Raw genomic sequence first — 20,378 nt, forward strand, 5'->3', positions numbered from 1 at the left:
GCAGGTTTTCTGCAATTCCAACACCTTTCGGCATGGTGCCAAAATATAGTCGAAAATGTATGCCGTATTAAGTACTATACATGACACTTCTGTATGAAGTCACAACTAAGCGCTTATCTCGAAAATTTAAGTTTGGGCATATCGGCCCAAATAAAAGCTTGTCTTGTTTTGTTTCACAAGGAAATACAAGATATGCTGTAGAGGATTAAGTGAGAAGACTTCAGATTGAAGGGGCTGTATTTAGCTAGATAGAGTTAAAATTGAGGGTGTGCGAATACTCAACATTTCGGATACGAATTCTATAGTCATTCGCTGTGGGCTTCATATTCAATTCGAAATTTCCAAATTTGCAGTTGTCTAATACGCATAAATGCAAGTGGAGACACTGCCCAGTGATTTGCAGGAGAACCACGTTTGTGCAAGCCAACTGTTTCTTTATCAAATCGTGGAGATTTCTGCACCATCTCTGCACGTGAAGTGCCAGTTAATAAATTACCGTGCTTCCCCTTGAACTACCTATAACTTTGTTGTCTTGATTATGACAAAGCGATTATTTGGCCCATCTAGCCAAATGTTATAAGATTTCAATGAATGTGCGTTGCTGTAATATTGCGCTTAGCACTTTCGACGAGCACTACATGTTGATACATGCACCTGGTCACGTGCTGTTCCTTTAATGACTGCCATTGGCATGACGCAGCAGAAACAATCACCTTTATTCCCGATTAACAAGCTTCTTATTTGAAATTGGTAATGGCATTAGTGGTATCAAATAACGTAAAAAACCGCTTTGTTGCTAGCGCAGTCAACGCAATACTTGCAGTTCTATTTTTTTAGGAAGCCCAAATATTTACACAAGACTCCACAATTTCACTATTCACACACCCTCGGTTAAAATACTACCACATGAACTTATAAGAAGCCAACAAACACTGACACCAAGGACAACATAGGGGAAATTACTTGTGCTTAATAAATGTAATAAAGAAACGATAAAGCAATGGAAATTAAAGTGGATGAAAAAACTTGCAGGTGGGAACCGAACCCACAACCTTCGCATTTCGCATGCGATGCTCTACCAATTGAGCTACCGCGGCGTCGTTTTCCCATTCACTTTCTTGGATATTTATGTGTCCTAGTAGAACCCTGGGAGTGTTAGCCAGCGCCACCACTCACAGACCTTGGCGGCGGACGTGGAACGTCTTTTTTGCCGCAGGCGTCACGAGAACGTGATCTTTTTAGGGTGAAGGCAACTGGTCAATAAACCCACATATGCTAACTGAAGGCATCAATGTTGCCGGATTCGAGACCCTCGTTATGTAATGAACGAGAAGAAAGGGGGTTAACCGAGGGGCCCGATTTTTATTAGTCATATCATAAGAAGCCAACAAACACTGACACCAAGGACAACATAGAGGAAATTACTTGTGCTTACCGCGTACCACTAAGAAGCAACCACCATACTTGCACGCAAGAAGGTCCACGTACGTGAAAGCAACTGTTCTGTTCACGTAGTACATAATGCACATAGAATTACGTGTGTAGGTGCGAATCCGTTACGCACGTGAAATAGTCTGTCTTACTCAGATGTGTGAGCGAATCACTACCGTGGGCTTCACATAGCTTCTAGTGACTGTTGCATGTGTGGATGTTACCCTCATGATGTCCCCCATTGAGAAAGTAAGCGTGTAACTCTTTTAAATAGTTCGTGGGAAGTGGCGTTTCTGAACATCGGCATACGTGACGACCACTAAACTTAATTGGTATAATCCCGTGGAAACGATACCAAGGAGTGGCAGAGTACAATTTTTTAAAGTTTGCTGCAACGCCTTTTGAGACATACATATGCACTTCATTGACGCCGATTTACATAGAAATAAATGAGCAGCAGCTACCTTGGAAGAGTTAAGACTGACAAGCAGCAGATGGTTGTTAGATTACCGGCAACATTCCTTTAGATCGAAGGCTTGGCTAATTTTGTGTGCTTCAAGAACTTGCTCGTAGAAAGTTGCTTAGAAAGAGTTCTCTTCATGCATTCTTTCGCCATCATGACTTCCAAGAGGAGGTTCGGAGACTGAAAAAGCGAAAGGTTTATGCTAACAAACTTTTTTCATCAATACTGATGCAACATTAAAGGGACTGCAGATTCGTAAACGTATTTGAAAATTTGGAAAGTTGGCAAGTATTTCATCAGGAATACGAATTCCCTACGTTATCCAACACCGATAAGTTTAAGTGCCACTGCATCTGGAGAAATAGGAGTGGGCTTAGAACAGGTGCTGCCTCCTAGAAAGACGTAGGATGCAACGCTAGAGCTCTGGAGACTAAATACAAGGACTGCTTCGTATGAGTGAGCGGCAACACTGGCTGAAGCACAGACCACCGAAGGATGAATAAAATCAACACGCACGTGAGCTGGCCCCGGGTATCCTCCAGATCCCGCTCGAGGGCCTCGATGGTCTCGAAGAGCTCTGCAGCATCATCTGCATCCAAGGCTGCTGGTGCTGCCCCTTCATCAGCAAGGGAACCATCACGAAGCCCTTCACCTCCACTTGCACGGTGCCACCGCTCAGTGAGCCGACGAACAGCCTTTTTGCAGCGAACATGGCGCGATTCGAGCTGCTGTGGCACCACTTCAATGGCAACAGCCGAGAACTTCAGCGCATTGAGTGACTCCTCGAGCATCGACATGGCTGGGCAGATGTTTACTACCAGAGAGACTTGCGCACCCGTAGTGAAGTAGGCCTGCATCACCTACAAAATCCAGAGATGAAAAAAATTACGCAGACCCAATGCACATGTTGGAATTAGCGTGAAGCAAAGCTATCGGGAAGCAGGTAATATGCATCTCATTTGTACTTAACTATGTTTATTTTCAATCTATACGCAATGTTATGAATTGTGTATGCACAGCGAGCCACTGATTGAAGCTCACGGAGTGTTTATGGTTACATGCCTGCCAGCCTGTGAACATTGAAATCGTCGTGATTCAGCGGAGAGCTCTCAAAAAGAAAAAAAGAAAGAAAGGAAAGTGGGGACTGGTGGGTGCGGAGGTTAATAGTTGTGAGCACGATCATTTTGAGGGATGCCTACTCATTTTATTTGTTCATTAACGATGATGTACTTTTAAACGCAGCATACAAATAGCCGCAAACTATGAGCAGTAAAAACTGGCTAGCAAGACATGTGTTTTAAGATTAACGTCTATTTCAGCGCACTAGATGGGGATTTTGCTTTCAAATACTTTTACGAATAAATTTGCTCGAAGCTGGTGTCCTTTCATTATCAGAACAATTACAACGGTATTTTCAAAGGCCATTTGAGGCTAGCATGCAGTAAGAAATATGAATTTGCATTCAGCAGTATTGCGTGGTTATGGCAGGATCCGAAGCATATTATCGGTGCAGTATTGTGGAACAGTTTATTCAGTTACATTTCGAATGTTTCGTGCTTGTGCATATTTTACGTCGCATTATGTTTCGCTCAGTTGCCAAACATTACCTAAAATTCAGGAACGTTGGGAGGCAAGTATTTGAAGACTACACCGTTGACAAACTACATCGAAGTGCAAGGACCAAATCAGGCAGATGTACAATGCAAGACTGATTCAGCGTTGTTACGAAGACAGGAGATATTTGATGCCTTATATACCCTTCTATACGTGATGTATACATCTTGCGTCACATTGCAGATACCCAGCGGCGTATACATATTACAATGCAAGACAATTTTGAAAATCAGAGAAACAATTTAACATCAAGTGTTATGTGCTTTATAAAGTGCAAGCATATTTAATACCAAGTGCTCTAGATATTTATTTGCCACATTGTTGGCCGAGCTCTGTCCCAACTTGTTTCTTCATTACGCAAAGCAGAGGTGCGATCAATGGCACTACATTGTGAATCGAGATTCCGTACTCGACAGTAAACTCGAACGAAAATTGCCTAAACGGAATTGCCGCTTAAACAGGACAGTCTAAATTGCTTTATTTTCTATTTGGGCGGTACACAAAAATGTGTCCTTTACCAGTACCGAAATTTTCGCGGCCTTCAATACGGAACCTGAGAAGCACGCTCTAAAGCACTTTTGCAGAGAAAGGCAGGATCTGAAAGATTTTTTGGAGCCTGTCTTCTATCCAGAAAGCCATCCTTACAAAGCGGTGGCAAAGACTCAAGCAAGTAAAAATCTGATTGATATTTAACGCACAGCATGTCAAGACAACAGCTTCACGCCAATGCCACTCGCCAAGGAGGCCATCAAAATAAGGTGAACCGACATTACGGGCGCCGTACAGCGTGTCGTTCATTGATTTGGACTCTCCTGCCGGATCGCTTGTTATCGCGCACCTACCGCAGCAGTAAGATCTACGTTTTCATACTTCGCCGCAGTGCGTCCTCGATACTAAAACTAGTGAATCTTAGTCAATCCAATGTCTGTTGACACCACACAAACCACGGGACAAACTAGGCGCTGTTCCTGCCTAATTCAAGCAGCAACTAAGACGATCAGAAGTGGGGAGAACGACACAGGATGGCGCTTGTCCTGTGTCGTTCTCGCCAGTTGTGATCGTCCTAGTTGGCGCTGTTCCTTCCGAACTCAAGTATGCACCATCTAGCCCAAATGAATGTTGTCCGAAACTAGCTGCCATACTCATTTTAAGCTTCACATATCTAGTAGCGTTGAGAGGCATGTCACAGTGCTGCACATCTATTAGCAGGAGTTTCTTTTGCTTAGAAAAAGCTGCAGAACATATTCCTCCGGTGCCTGGAGGGTCCGTTTGAGTAGATTTTACTTAATCAGTAGCATACAGGATACTGACCACGTGGGCATGCAGAATGCCGAGGGGAAGGCAAGTAATCATTCGGTTTGAAATAGGCATGTTATATTTGTGTGAATACGTTAGCCTCAAAGCAATTTAGCGGAGCCTGTCGCAGACGGCATAGATTCTTGAAGGACACAATCGCTATTTTTTGTGTGTGGCTGAACATGGATTTCTTTCATGTTTCTCACTTTACACATCATGCACGCTGCAGACATCATTAGGCTGTTGACATTCATGTGCTTTTCAAGACTTGCAAGATATGAACTATGTGGAAGTTATGTTAACTTGAACTTCAATGTGCCTACTGCAGGTCTACACTGTGCATAGGCTTTAGATTAGGCACAAGAAAACAATCCTTGAAAGACTATAGTTTGCTACTTTACTGCCGGTATTTTTGATGTTCAGAAAATGCGAGCGCAAAAGCATGTCATAAGTGGTTTAGAGTAAAAAGTACGGTTTCTCAACACTTGGAAAAAAAGTTTGTGCCCAATGCGAGGGCGCCCCCACTTATTGGTGCTCTGGGACGCCACGTGGGAAATCGCAGCAATGAGAGCGGCACAAACCATTTTTTCTGTGTGTTCACAAGAGTTTCGACGGGATTTTAAGGGCACAGGCTCCTTTCCCAACGAGTCACCCTTGAAGAAAGCCAAGCGCGAGGCTGGGGTACGCGTATGCCCATTTAAAACGACCCGGTGGGTGCTCCGTGGCGGAACAAATCTAATCCACGACTTCCCCCAGCGCAGGCAGGCGCTCTAACGCCAGGCCGCGGCTGTAAAATTGTGTATATGAGGTACAATGTCGGCCCATAAACAAAAAAAAAACGCAATCGTACCTGGGTGAGCTTGCTCTCTCGGAAGGGCACCGGAGCCTTTTTGGACGCATCCTGGTTGCTACGTAGGCCCTCCAAGCAGCGGCTGAGCACCACCAAAGAGTTGTTAATGCGGCCAGATTCGCGTAGCCGTGACCCATCAGTGCCCGCTTTGGATGGCCTCTCCGAACCCGCCAGGTCGCAGAGCATCATTGTGTTGACGTGCCAGTTTTGGATGTCCAACCTAGAGCTCACCAGCCGCACCGTGAAGACGCAGTGGCTGCGGCTCGAGCTGCGGTTGAGTTCAGTCTCGGCAAGCGTCTGGTTGTTGCGTGCCAGGCAGAACAGCCGATACGCTTCATCAGCCGAGTGCACAGGCACTTCGGCGAGACCGCGCACAAATGCGCGTTTAGCCCGGTCTTCACCCAACTTTAGAATGGTGCGCCGCTGGCCGCCTTTCTTCTTTGTGGCTGCCTCAGCTGATGGGAGGAGCAGGTCGTAAATACCCTCGCTGTAAATTTCATAAAAGGAGAGCCACAGCGATACCTGTTGAAGATGTGATAAAAAGGACGGAAGGACAAAATTGAATCCATTATGCTTGCGTTAAGTACGACAGCTGATATAATACAGTGTTATTTGGAAGGGCTTTGTTTAATGATGACCAGCCTATAGTTAGACTCCCGAGCATCAGTGCAACCAATTTTCGTTCATAACTTCTTGGCACGTTTTACTCTTAAAGCTCGTTGCCCGTTCAACCAACATGCTGTGCCAAAGTTATGGTCATTTTACCATTGATGAACATCCATAAGGTTAAAATAACCGAGTCTGGCTAGCAGCGCTATGTGTGCTTATTGGTCGACCATGTCATTTCATGTGCTGAAAAAGATGTCCGAAGATGAATCAAAAAGGTTCTCAGTGCTGCTTGAAGACACTCATATCGCTTCCCTACACAATTACCACGCTGTTCTTGTGCAGCCTTTTTTCATGATTCCCTGTCACAAGTACGTTTTTTTTTCAAAAGCGAGTATTAACAAAAGAAACTTGCTATCAGGTTTGGAAAAGGCAGTTTTGCACAACACCCTAAACGTGCTCATGCCATAGGTAAGTATATAGCTAAAAAGTGATCAAATAATGAAAGTTTGGTGAAGTGTGAAGGGCACATCGTGTCCAGATCTCATGAAAGAGCAGGAAGCTATGGCAGTTGTAACACGACGAGATCGTGACGTTTAAAACAAATGAAGTGCTTCAGTTTCTTGAATAGTAATCGACGCACTTGCGTAACAAATGAACCACCCACAATATAGTTCGTAAACGAGTGTATTTGAACTCATCAGCTGTACACTGATGTTGCCCATTTTGAATTTAACACTGACAAACAGACTTGCAGGCATTAAAATACCGTGTGGAATATTATTATAATTGCATTGATTGGGCCACTTTAATGCAGCAAAAGTACCATAGGGTGAACGTTTATTCCTTGCCAAACTTTGAAAGGAATACAACTTAACCTTTCTGAGCCCTGAGAAAACGCTGTCAAAAAGCACGACATCCTGTGCACCAACTTAATTTAGCCGCGCTAGCTCTCTTTTCTGTCCCATCAAGCCTTCCCTGACGGCGACACTATCCTGTTTGCTCTCTAGATGTGCAAGTAGTTACTGGATTACTGTATATTACACATGGTGTGGAACACTCAAGAGGTAGGTAGTTTGAGTTGTATTTCGTAGTCTGTGGTGTTCCAGTGCAATAGCCGTATGTTCCGTCCACGAGTCACTTTCAATATATTAATACCACCACTCTTACATTGCAAGAAAAAGCTTGGTTACCCAGAAAAAAAAATGCGAAAATCAAAGACTATCGCGAGGCTGCCTTGAAGTCATTTCAAGCGTAGTTATACTTGAGCTAAGTGGACTATAGTTCAATCTATTAGCCAAAAACTGAATTTGGAAATTCTCAGGAAATTTCGTGAAGCCAACGGGCTGAGCACAAAAAAGAAAACTTAAGTCTATGAAGTCACACAACATACCGGTGCTGTAGTTGCCAAGCGAGTTTGTTTTAATGGAATTTTACGTTTTGATTTGTTAACCTCTTACTGAGAAAGCAAAGAATTGTTGTAAAAGAACACTGTCAGTCTAAACCGAATTAGTCTCTAGTGTTCCTTCAAAGCCGAGACTACTTCAATAGCTAAGCATACCTGTGCTTTGTCATAGTTCCTGTCACAGCTGTCAATTAGGGACTCATCGCTGCTATTCGATGGCATACGGAAGGCGCTGAAGTCGACAGCGCTGCGGGCAGCCTTATCGTCCAATAATTTGCCTTTCCGCAAGAGCGCAGAGGCCTCCTCTTCTGCGCTGAGCGGGACGACGTCGTCAAAGCAGTCGGGGCGCGCTGGTGCCCCCTTGCACACCTGAGTGGCGAGAAGCAGAAAGGGGAATACATTTATAAGGTCACCGACAGATTGACTATTGAGAGTTCGCACCAAATCATTAACCAGTCGGCGAGACAATAGAGGTGACTTCCGAATTGACGGATGACCTAAGGTTCTTTGTAGCCAATGCTTGATATAGCCAAGTGTATTCAATGACTGGTAGACAAGCATATCTGCCTAATGTTTCTCGCTTGAATTCTGCAAAAGTACCTCAAAATATTTTCCGTTTTTCCTTGAATACGCCAATTTTCGATGTGACTGGCAGATTTAGAGAGAAAAGCATTTTTCTGGAATTTATACATATCGTCCTTAAGGAGTTAAACATAAGTTAGAAAGGAACAGCTGCTCTTCTCTAGCTCTAAATGGTGAGCGAGGTGTTACGTACACCAAGGTATTTAACAGGCCGCTTATGGACAATCACATTAACAGCTTCAAGAATTCAACAGAGATGGCAATGTCGACAATTGTAGCTTTGAACACCACTGTCACATTGTTGCGGTACTGCGCAGTGGAACGGTCTTGGAAGAAACCCTGGAAGAAAACTCATTTCCTTCAAATTCAGTCTGAACATCATGGCTATGGATGCATTATTTTCCCCACCAGTGAGGGAGAAAGAAATGTGTAGCCTAGTGCAAGTTTATGTCGTGCAAGCCCCAAAGCCTCGTTCGACACATATTCGTATATCATAAGCAAATATTCGCTACCATTTGCGATATTAGCGAGAAGCATTCAAGATTTGCTTCATATTATATGTAAGTCATTCTATCAGTATTATTTACATCAAGGTTTGACTGTACATAAACCACGCAACAATTGTCGCGCGTCTGCACTTCGAGCTCAGTGGTTAGCATGGCTGTCTACAAAGTGCGTACGGCCATGGCGAGGCACAAGCTCAACGCAGAGCGGCAGCTGAGGGTCAGCAAAGTTATTTTTTCTTTGCCAAATGTCATGATGTGCTGCCGTGAACAGGTGAAGCTCCAACTTCCAAAGGGTCGCGGATCAATACAACAAGAGTTGTAACTATGAGTAGCTGTCACAAGTATTACAAGCTTGACAACAGTAATCTGTAAGTTACACCGAGGGCAGTGCCAGCCGGGCCAGGTTGTTCTATACATAGAATTTATTGCTTTCCAGTAATTCCTAAATTACTTTTGTGGGGCAGTGACTGGTCAGTAATCGAATACATTATGAAATTATCAGCTACTTTTGTCTGCAACGTGCATAAGTTTGGTCTAGCACAAGGCAGAGCGCAAGAAGAGATGGAAAGTGAACAGTGCCTGACCCGAGACCCAAGCAGCTTGAATATTCTTTCAAGGGTGCGTGGCACGACTCCAGGGTCAGTCGGTGGACCCTGCATGGTGTAGGTCTTGCCCCCAGCAGCAGGACCATATGCAAAGAGCAACACATTGGCTCCTAGCACGAAGGCATCAACTGGATCCCGCACCACCTCGTGAAACAACTGCGTCTGGCTGGAGCCCTCTGGAAAAACCTGGGCACCGAGGAGGACGATGTGAAGTGAGAACAAAGCGAGGAAACTTGGGAGTTTTATGATGAGACAGTGAGGAATAACTAAAATCCTTGAAAACACTGCCCATGTTTTTCTTGTAGAAAAAGATGGAGGGTGAAGAGATTCGCAAGAACAATGCCGTTCTCTACACATCTCACCTCTGAATTTTCCATTTAGTACTGGTAAAACCTCGGCATACAATGAACACTGCTGGGATAAAAGGTATATGCGTAAACATTTTATGTGCCCCAACAGAGATATTGCAATGAAGACAGGGCAAAGGGAAATTTGTCCTTGTCATGTCACCACTTGCTCAATATTTATGTTTAAGCACAACCTCAAATTTCAGTGGATAATTTGTCTGCTAAGAAACTGCTGTTGTATTTGCCTCTGGTGCTGTGACGTATGATGGGAACTCATGAGGGCTCCTTTAGAACACGGATGGTAGATTCATCTTGTTCTTACCATGCTCCAACTAAGTTTGCAATTATGTGGAGCCTTTTGGAAATTGCATCCCAAGGAAAGAAGGCTGACCCGAGCCATACATTCAGCTGCTTCCAGACCAATCGGGGAAGCCATCGCCATAGCTTCGAGACATCAGTCGCACACCTTGCTTGAAGGCGAGAAAGCCTTTAAGCGCTCTGAATAAACCTGGTGAATACATTCAGAGTACTCCCTTTTGTGTGCTGCTAGAGCACTCGAAAACGCCTAGTCAAACGTACCATTAGAAATGCCTCGGCGCACTGGAACTCAACATAATGCATTGTTCAAGTGACTCCAACAAGACAAAATATCTTTTTTGAAAATTCACATTGCCACCGTTGGAAACATTTAAAGTAATATAGATTTTACAGCGACGCTTCCCAGGCCGCGGCCATTCCATGATCTCGTCTAGGTCGGTTGGTCGTGTTCTCGCCAAGTAGATTTTGTTCACTTAAAGAAACAAGCGCGGCCGCCAGCATGATCTGAACGTCAGCCCCCATCGCAGCAACCCGACGCTCTAATCGTCTAATCGTTAGGCCACAACCGCTTTTTTATTCTTTCATGGTATGTATAACAAATACGAGGGTGAATCAGAAAGTCATTGATACTATATTTTATTAGCCAAAATAAGATACGTAATGGTAGTTACAAATATACGTATTATTCGACGTACATTACACAATTTTCCACATAGTCCCTACACCGGTTCAGACACTAGTCCCTACACCGGTTCAGACACTAGTCCCTAAACCGGTTCAGACACTAGTCCCTAAACCGGTTCAGACACTAGTCCCTACACCGGTTCAGACACTAGTCCCTACACCGGTTCAGACACTAGTCCCTACACCGGTTCAGACAATAGTCCCTACACCGGTTCAGACACTAGTCCCTACACCGGTTCAGACACTAGTCCCTACACCGGTTCAGACACTAGTCCCTACACCGGTTCAGACACTAGTCCATACACCGGTTCAGACACTAGTCCCTACACCGGTTCAGACACTAGTCCCTACACCGGTTCAGACACCAGTCCCTACACCGGTTCAGACACTACCCCCTACACCGGTTCAGACACTAGTCCCGTCGCAGGACTAAATTTGTCGTGTCGCAGGACTAAATTCCACCACCACCACCATCATCATCAGCCTGGTCACGCCCACTGCAGGGCAAAGGCCTCTCCCATACTTCTCCAACAACCCCGGTCATGTACTAATTGCGGCCATGCCGTCCCTGCAAACTCCTTAACCTCATCCGCCCACCTAACTTTCTGCCGACCCCGGCTACGCTTCCCTTCCCTTGGGATCCAATCCGTAACCCTTAATGACCATCGGTTATCTTCCCTCCTCATTACATGTCCTGCCGACGCCCATTTCTTTTTCTTGATTTCAACTAAGATGTCATTAATTCGCGTTTGTTGCCTCACCCAATCTGCTCTTTTCTTATCCCTTAACGTCACACCTATCATTCTTCATTCCATAGCTCGTTGCGTCGTCCTCAATTTGAGTAGAACCTTTTTCGTAAGCCTCCAGGTTTCCGCCCCTTAGGTGAGTACTGGTAAGACACAGCTATTATATACTTTTCTCTTGAGGGATAATGGCAACCTGCTGTTCATGATCTGAGAATGCCTGCCAAACGCACCCCAGCCCATTCTTATTCTTCTGATTATTTCCGTCTCATGATCCGGATCTGCCGTCACTACCTGCCCTAAGTAGATGTATTCCCTTACCACTTCCAGTGTCTCGCTACCTATCGTAAACTGGTGTTCTCTTCCCGAGAATGTTAAACATTACTTTAGTTTTCTGCAGATTAATTTTTAGACCCACTCTTCTGCTTTGCCTCTCCAGGTCAGTGAGCATGCATTGCAATTGGTCCCCTGAGTTACTAAGCAAGGCAATATCATCAGTGAATCGCAAGTTACTAAGGTATTCTCCATTAACTTTTATCCCCGATTCTTCCCAATCCAGGTCTCTGAATACCTCCTGTAAACACGCTGTGAATAGCATTGGAGAGATCGTATCTCCCTGCCTGACGCCTTTCTTGATTGGGATTTTGTTGCTTGCTTTATGGAGCACTACGGTGGCTGTGGAGCCGCTATGTATATCTTTCAGTATTTTACATACGGCTCGTCTACACCCTGATTCCGTAATGCCTCCATGACTGCTGAGGTTTCGACAGAATCAAACGCTTTCTCGTAATCAATGAAAGCTATATATAAGGGTTGGTTATATTCCGCACATTTCTCTATCACCTGATTGATAGTGCGAATATGGTCTATTTTTGAGTAGCCTTTAGGGAATCCTGCCTGGTCCTTTGGTTGACAGAAGTCTAAGGTCTATTTGCGATTACCTTAATAAATACTTTGTAGGCAACGTATAGTAAGCTGATCGGTCTGTAATTTTTCAAGTCTTTGGCGTCCCCTTTCTTATGGATTAGGATTATGTCAGGGTTCTTCCAAGATTCCGGTACGCTCGAGGTCATGAGGCATTGCGTATACAGGGTGGCCAGTTTCTCTAGAACAATCTGTCCACCATTCTTCAACAAATCTGCTGTTACCTGATCCTCCCCAGCTGCCTTCCCCCTTTGCATATCTGCCAAGGCTTTCTTTACTTCTTCCGGTGTTACTTTTGGGATATCGAATTCCTCTAGACTATTTTCTCTTCCATTATCATCGTGGGTGCCACTAGTACTGTATAAATCTCTATAGAACTCATCAGCCACTTGAACTATCTCATCCATATTAGTAATGATATTGCCGGCTTTGTCTCTTAACGCATACATCTGATTCTTGCCAATTCCTAGTTTCTTCTTCACTGTGTTTAGGCTTCCTCCGTTCCTGAGAGCACGTTCAATTCTATCCATATTACACTTCCTTCTGTTAGCTGTCTTACGCTTGTTGATTAACTTCGAAAGTTCTGCCAGTTCTAGTCTAGCTGTGGGGTCAGAAGCTTTCATACATTGGCGTTTCTTGATCAGATCTTTCGTCTCCTGCGATAGTTTGCTGGAAATTTGTCCCATCGCAGGACTAAATTTGTCCCATCGCAGGACTAAATTTGTCCCATCGCAGTCGTCAGGCAGCGACGCACACGCCCTCCCCGAACGCTCATTGTCATGCAAGTCTTCACGGGCTTTTGCAAACTTGCAACACAACTACCTCCCATTTCGCAAAGCGAGACACCTTTCCTCTTACGTGGGCTGCATTTCCCTTGTGGATTTTGATGGGCGTTCATCCCTTGCTTTATAGAAGACGAATTACACTTCGTCGCTCGTAAGCAATGGACATGTGAGGCAAAACCGCCTTCTCCGACGGATGGATGGATGTTATGAGCGTCCCCTCTGGAACGGGGCGGTGTGTTGCGCTACCGAGGCCTTGCTAATATGGTGCCTAATGTCCTACCTAGGTTAAGAAAAAGAAGGAAGAAAAAAACCGACAGCAGCGCCACGCCGCGGGGCTACCGGTAAATAAGCCCGGGCCGGTTCAAGAAAGGTCAACTGCTGGGAATGGATGTTGACTTCGTATTTACAGCAGTGGCTTGGCTAAAAAAAAAAGGGGGGGGGGCAAAGACTGATTCGCCCTCGTACAGTATAAGCTTCCGGAAGGTATTTACATAGCGACGAAAACAACCACGCGTACACTTTAATGCCAACACCAACAAGCTTTGAGAATTATATTCATCAGCACACAGTGATCATCGCATACTATGGCGCAATCCATAAAACGGCTTGGCCAAGAAGTGGGTGGTGCATATTGTACCAATGAAGATCTTTCAGATGATTGCTGCGTGTTTAAGATTTCCATACAATGGCACATACCCACAACGAGGGACTGGCCGAGAAGCGGCCAATACTTTTAAAATAATTAAATAATAAAGAAATGAAGAGACAAGCATGTAAACGATTCGTCACATTACGCAGCATGTATAAGCGAGAACAGATGCGTGCCCCCGTTTTCTTTACTCTGAAGACTCAGGATGAATTGGGCAAATTTATAACATTGCATTTACCGCTTCACAGATTCAGATTCCAACATCTGCATAATTTTTTCTGTTACGGCTAGCTCTACAAGCGAAATCGTGATTATTTTTGGCAAATGCAGGCCTGCAGTGCCATACGGGATCTGCCATGTGTTCACGTTATAACAATTTCATAGAAAAAACAGACTTGTGGAGTGCGAGCAGCGGCCAACGTTTATTGTGGTTTCAATTAAATGGGAGGCAAGATATTGATACCTGACTTCACACCTCAGTAGGTGACTGTACGTCTAAATTGTGCAACTATAGTGACCGCACCATACTGACTTGCTTAGCTTCAGGTACAGTCAGCAGCAAAAGTTTGCGGGATGCGTGAGCGCGTTGCAAAGCGACCCTTCTCCCCTTCTAAATTAAATGAATTAAGTTATGGGGTTTTACGGGCCAAAACCACTTTGATTATGAGGCACGCCGTAGTGGAGGACTCCGGAAATTTCGACCACCTGGGGTTCTTTAACGTCCACCTAAATCTAAGCACACGGGTGTTTTCGCATTCCGCCCCCATCGGAAGGCGGCCGCCTTTTCCGGGATTCGATCCCGTGACCTCGTGCTCAGCAGCCCAACCCCATAGCCGCTGAGCAACCACGGCGGGTCCTCCTCCCGTTCTAGCGGTGACCCCTGGTGCCGAGACCGACGCCTACACGCATGCGCGTCGCTTCCAGATTGCAAGCGTGCATGTTCCCGCGCTTCCTCCTTGCACGTCGGCGATATCCGAATGTAGCCGTGAGGTAGCGCTCTTGCGATATGCGCTGTCAGAAACACGTGAGAAAAGGAAGGCCGCACCTAGAATATTTTGGAACCACAGAAAATTAGGCAGGAAGTCAACAACAATACCACAACATATCCTAGACGAAGATGAAAACAGACCGAAAGAAGCAGCAATTACATCCGAAAAATAACAGCCGAATCTTTCCAAGGCAATGACGAGGTTGTACTTGAAGAAAAAAAGAGCATGAAAGAGACCCAAGTGGAAAAGGAGCTTGTGCTGACAAATTTCAAGTGGAAGAGAAAATTTCTAAGCGCACAGCCACAGGGCTAGACGAGGTTCCCGTTAGGCTGATGAATGAACTAGGACCAAAAAGTAAGGAAGCTCTAGTGAAAGCAGTGGAAAAAATTTTAAAAGATAGACGAATACCAGACAGTTGGCGACAAAGTAGAATGAATTTATTTATAAAGGCAAGGGGGAGAAAGAAAGAATTCACCCGTATAGACCGTTGACCATTACATCGGTAATATACAGGCTAGCAATGCAGGCAATCAAATTAAAGCGTCAAGCTCGGGCAAAGATAATGGCATTTCGGGAGAACTTCAGAATGGCTTCAGAATAGGTAGGCGTTTAGATCATAACTTATTTGTTCTTACTCAGTGTATGGAAATATCAAAAGTAAAAGGCAGACCGTTATATGTGGCCTTTTTAGACATTACAGGAGCCTATGACAACGTAAACCGCAACATTTTGTGGGATATTCTGAAAGGGGAAGGCTTAGGTGACGATTGTCTACAGCTTTTGAGAGAGATTTACCTAGAAAAATACCGTTTGCGTTGAATGAAAAGGGGTGAGAACGAGGAGAAAGTTCATATCAACAAGGGATTGAGACAGGGGTGCCCTTTATCCCCGCTGCTGTTTATGATGTACATGGTGAGGATGCATGGAGAGGGCGCTAAAAGTAAGTAATATCTGGTTTAATCTCTCATAAAAGCAGGCGGGTACAGTAGTAGAGCAGCAGCTCCCAGGTTTATTTTACGCGGATGACATTGTGTTGCTAGCTAACAAGCAAAGCGATTTGCAACGTCTGGCTAATATTTGTGGACAGGAAGGCAACAATTTAGGTTTTAAATTTTGTGTTAGAAAAGCAGGTGTTATGGTATTCAATGAAAACAGTGAACAGACAGTGGAGGTACGGAGTCAGGAAATACCTCGGGCAAGAGACCATAAATACTTTGGTATATGGATAAACGAAACCAATAGATATATGGAAATACAGGAAAAAGCAATAGCAGTGAAGGGGAAGAGAAATGCAGCCATAATGAAGCACAGAGCGCTATGGGGATACAATAGGTACGAGGTCCTCCGAGGCATGGGGAAAGCACTCTAAGAACAGTTTACACCCTTTGGCGTGCCCCTTCTGCCACAACGATAATCGTCATCTGCGTTGATGCGTTTCCTTGCTGTAACGCTGCGAGCCCGCAACTTTCCAGTAACGAACGGCACGCGCGTTATCAGAAGGGACACTCCAAAGGGTGGAAGCTGTTCCATGCTGATAACGCGCGTGCCGTTCGTTACTGGAAAGTTCCGGGCTCGCAGCGTTACAGCAAGGAAACGCATCAACGCAGATGACGATTATCGTTGTGTGGCAGAAGGGGCACGCCAAAGGGGTGTAAACTGTCGTTAGAGTGAGGTGTAATTGTTCCAGGACTTGCTTTTGGAAATGCGGTTGTTTGCTTTAAATCAGAGGTAAAATCAGGACTTGACGGGAACCAAAGGTCAATGGGTGGCCTCGAATTGGGAGCTCACGGGAATACTACAAATGAAGCTGTGCAGGTTGATATGGGCTCGACTAGTTTTGAAGTGAGGGAAGCTGCCAGTAAAATTGAGTATGAAGAACGGCTGAGGAATATGGACGAAAGTAAATGGGCTGGGCGAGTGTTCTGGTATCTGTACAGGCAAAACATTGATTCACAGTGGAGGAAAAGAACTAGGAAGATTACCAGCAAGTATGCGGCCTGTGGGGTGGGCAACACAGCAACAAAGAAGGTCAAGCGGAAAGTTGGAGAGGCTGAATTAATCTCATGGGTGGCGGCAATGGAAAAGAAACCTGCCATGATTAACTACTTAAGAGGAAAAAACGAAATCAGGAAAGAAACCATTTATGATAACTCAAAGGGAAGCTCATTACTTTTCGAAGCGAGATCGGGATGCCTTAGAACACGCGCTTATAAAGCGATATATAAGAAGGAAGAAGAAGCATGTGCTTGCTGCGGTAAAGCTAGGGAAACGACGGAGCATATTTTACTAGAATGTGAAGACGTCTACCCAGCGGTCGATTTAGGCACCACTGGCTTCCTTGAAGCCCTTGGGTTCAGCGGGAGCAGTGGTAAAGCAAACAGGTCCGCAATAGACATTAGTAAGAGGCGATCGGAGGATTGGTGGAAACGACAAAAGACGGAGACGTACCAAAAAGGACATTTAGCAATAGGGGATCAGAAAATTTGGGTGTGGGAGTTCATAGTGTTTTTTTATTGTTTAACTTAGGTAGGACATTAAGCAGTATAATAGCAAGGGCTTGGTGGCGCAACCCACCACCCCGTTCCAAAGGGGACGCTCATAACATCCATGCATCCATCCATCCATCTTGTGGCGGCTTCGACGGGCGAAGCTGTGGGAAACGTGTTTAGAAGCGTGAACTTGCGGCCGCCACTGCGGCCGCTTTTTGTGGAGTCACGGGCGCTGACGCATGGGGCCGGCCAGGTGGCAAACGCAACAAGTCTTTTCTGGGGCCGGACCTTCTCGTGGCCAATCTTCGTTGTTTCTTTTTAAGAACTGTGCGTTCTATCGCAGAATAGCATGGCAGAAGACGCGCTCTATAGAAGACCGGCAAGACGAAAATGGACAATTGATTTCCGTTGTATAAACGAAGTTTCGCCCGTCGAAGCCGCCACGGCGCATATCGCAAGAGGGCTACCTCGCGGCTACATTCGGATATCGCCGGCGCGCAAAGAGCAAGCGCGGAAGCATGCACGCTTGCAGTCTCGGAGGGATGCGCATGCGTGCAGGCGTCGGTCTCGACACCAGGGGTTCACCGCTAGAGGGGGAGGAGGGTCGCTTTGCCGCGCGCATCCCGCAAACTTACTGTTGACTGTACATGTTTTGTCCCACGCAAACATATATATATATATATATATATATATATATATATATATATATATATATATATATATATATATATATATATATATATATATATATATAGTAAAAGCAATGAAAAAAAAAATAACGGCAACGCTAGACAAAAGTACGCAGTATCGGCGCTGAAGTCAGCGCCTGTCCTGTGCACTTCTGTGTTGAGCTGCTTTTATGATAAATATATACCAATTCGCCCAGTTGTACACTTCAAAACAGATACTGTACGCTGCAGACACTGGCTGTAAAACTCACCTTCGTGAAACTAAAACGTTTTTGATGTTGATGTTCCAGAGTAGCGGTGGTGGACTCTACAGTTGTTTCATCACATGCACGGAACGCAGGATTTGTGAACGCCCTGCCCCCAACTCTCGGTCGAATACGCAGGTACACCCTCAGCGCTGAGCCTGCAAATAAAAGCCCTGTTCTCAGTGCGCGCACCAACTCGGAGCACACAACTTAGTACAACACTTCGTTTGCCGAGAAAGCAATGCTCATTTCTGACTTTGAACATCTGCGATTTCGCAGCCCATGTCGCAGAAATTTTGGTGTCAGCGTCGAATGTCGTTTCGGCAAAAGTATTTACGAACCACGTATACCTAGGCCTTCCATATGACGCAATGAATTGGCTGAACTAATTGAATTTCTCGAGCTAGAATACGTAGCAAAATCGTAAATTGCGACTTGCACACAGCCTACAGACATGAGAGCTCCTGGACTGTAATTTGACTATACAAAAAAGAAAGCATAATTATGTTACGCGAAAACAAAGAAACCCATTCAGACACACAAACCGGCCGCGGGCGTTCACAGACCGACGCGGCGTCCGCCATATCGCGCTCGCCTGCGCGATGGGTGTCTTGGGGACCACGGAGCGACGCGCCCAGTTCCTTGCGTAACTCCTGCTGGCACTCGCCTCCACCGCATCGCGGCCCGCGCAAGGAACCGTGATTCCACCACAAAGCTCGCCATCGTGCATAGCGTTCGCGGCAAGCGTTTCCCGGTAAACATTATGGTTACATACGCTCCAGCTGCCAGGAAACGCCAGAAGCAGCCAGAGATCTTTGTATGCTATCGCGTTCCATGCTTAAAGGCTAAGCTTAAGCGTCCCCTAAAGTTTTTGAAGAGTGCCGTACGCGGTGCTTCACTCTTCAAAGTGCACATCGCGCAAGTGCAGAGCAACCCCTGCATGCCGTGTAACCCTTTCGCAAATTTAGAAGCACAGCGCCAAAGGAGCTTTGTCTTCTGCAGGCAATAAGGAACGTATTGCCCTTCTTTATTGAAGTAAGTGTGGGTAGTTGTACAAATGTCAACGGAACAATGGCTGTGGGGACTGTCTTTTCATCATAAAATGCATCTTGAGAGGAAGCTGCCCAATCAAAAGCCGTTTAGCACATTAGAAGCATTTATCACTGTATACCGACAACAATACAGACATCAAACTCCGTTTCCTTATGACAGCCACTGCAACTGACGTGGCTAAAGCAGAAAATTTTCACGTCCGCATACCATGAATCATCTAGTAGTGCACCATGTTGTATACTATTAGGAACTCGCATGTCACCTGCGCTTCCGAAGTAGCCAGTGAACCGGTGACGTGCTGGCCTGAAGTAAAATTGAAGAGCACGGTGCAGGCCACGCTCGCTGCATCGTGAAAATGATGACATGTGTGCTACATTGACTGAACTAGTGTAGAGAACACAACCAAATGGAAGAGTCTACACGTAAGGTACGCTGGGCTCAGTATAAAATGGGCAAATGCATAACGAAAACAGATTAAGGCGTGTTATATATACGCAACCAAAAAAGCCCGAAGTGAAAAAGGGAAACACTCCAAGGAGCTCCAAGCAAATTATTGAACCATCAAGTAAGCATATACAATGGAGCTCTTAAGCAGCCTTTCCACCAATGTTCCCCAACCTCTAACGTTCCCCTAGCCGCTGCTTTACTGTCACACCAATTTTATACCTTGTATAGATTGACACTGCGCCATTACTCGAGCACCCAAACATAGCAAACACGCCTGGCAGGAGTGACAAATGCAAGGAAAGAAAGAGAAAGACATTATACGAAGAGACAAGAAGACATTGGAAAGAGGATGAAGTGAAGAGAGCGCGGGGAGACGCCGTCTTGGAGAAGGGGCGCGCGCATGGAAGGACGTGGCGGCCGGGCCCTAGCTGATCGCCGGCTCCGGAACTAATCTGGCCCGGATGTCCTCGCTGAGATACGCCAGCATTCACGCCGCTGAACGTGGATGCGTGAAGGCTGACTGCAGCCAGCCACTGTCCAGTTTACGGACCACCTGCGCTGGGTGGGTGCGTAACAGCGCCAGCCGGCACGAGTCCCGCTCAGTTGGAGCGCGACAGCTCCCGAGCGATTGCGCCTTCGTCACGTCAGCCGGGGCACT

The 20,378-nt window shown here is 45.6% G+C and overlaps 1 protein-coding gene across 1 annotated transcript in view; it reads right to left on the reverse strand.

The window, feature by feature from the left end:
* LOC135915206 (kinesin-like protein KIF20B) overlaps nucleotides 1-20,378 on the reverse strand; it is a 34,280-nt gene that overhangs the window by 6,885 nt on the left and 7,017 nt on the right. The window contains exons 3-7 of the mRNA XM_070530272.1: nucleotides 18,227-18,378; nucleotides 9,338-9,544; nucleotides 7,822-8,034; nucleotides 5,655-6,176; nucleotides 2,411-2,754 (exon numbers count right to left, since the gene is read on the reverse strand). Of these exons, the coding sequence (XP_070386373.1) occupies nucleotides 2,411-2,754; nucleotides 5,655-6,176; nucleotides 7,822-8,034; nucleotides 9,338-9,544; nucleotides 18,227-18,378 (1,438 nt within the window). The remainder of the gene's footprint in view (nucleotides 1-2,410; nucleotides 2,755-5,654; nucleotides 6,177-7,821; nucleotides 8,035-9,337; nucleotides 9,545-18,226; nucleotides 18,379-20,378) is intronic.

This window comes from Dermacentor albipictus, unplaced genomic scaffold (genome assembly GCF_038994185.2).
Source record: "Dermacentor albipictus isolate Rhodes 1998 colony unplaced genomic scaffold, USDA_Dalb.pri_finalv2 scaffold_74, whole genome shotgun sequence".
Taxonomy (NCBI): Eukaryota; Metazoa; Arthropoda; class Arachnida; order Ixodida; family Ixodidae; genus Dermacentor; species Dermacentor albipictus.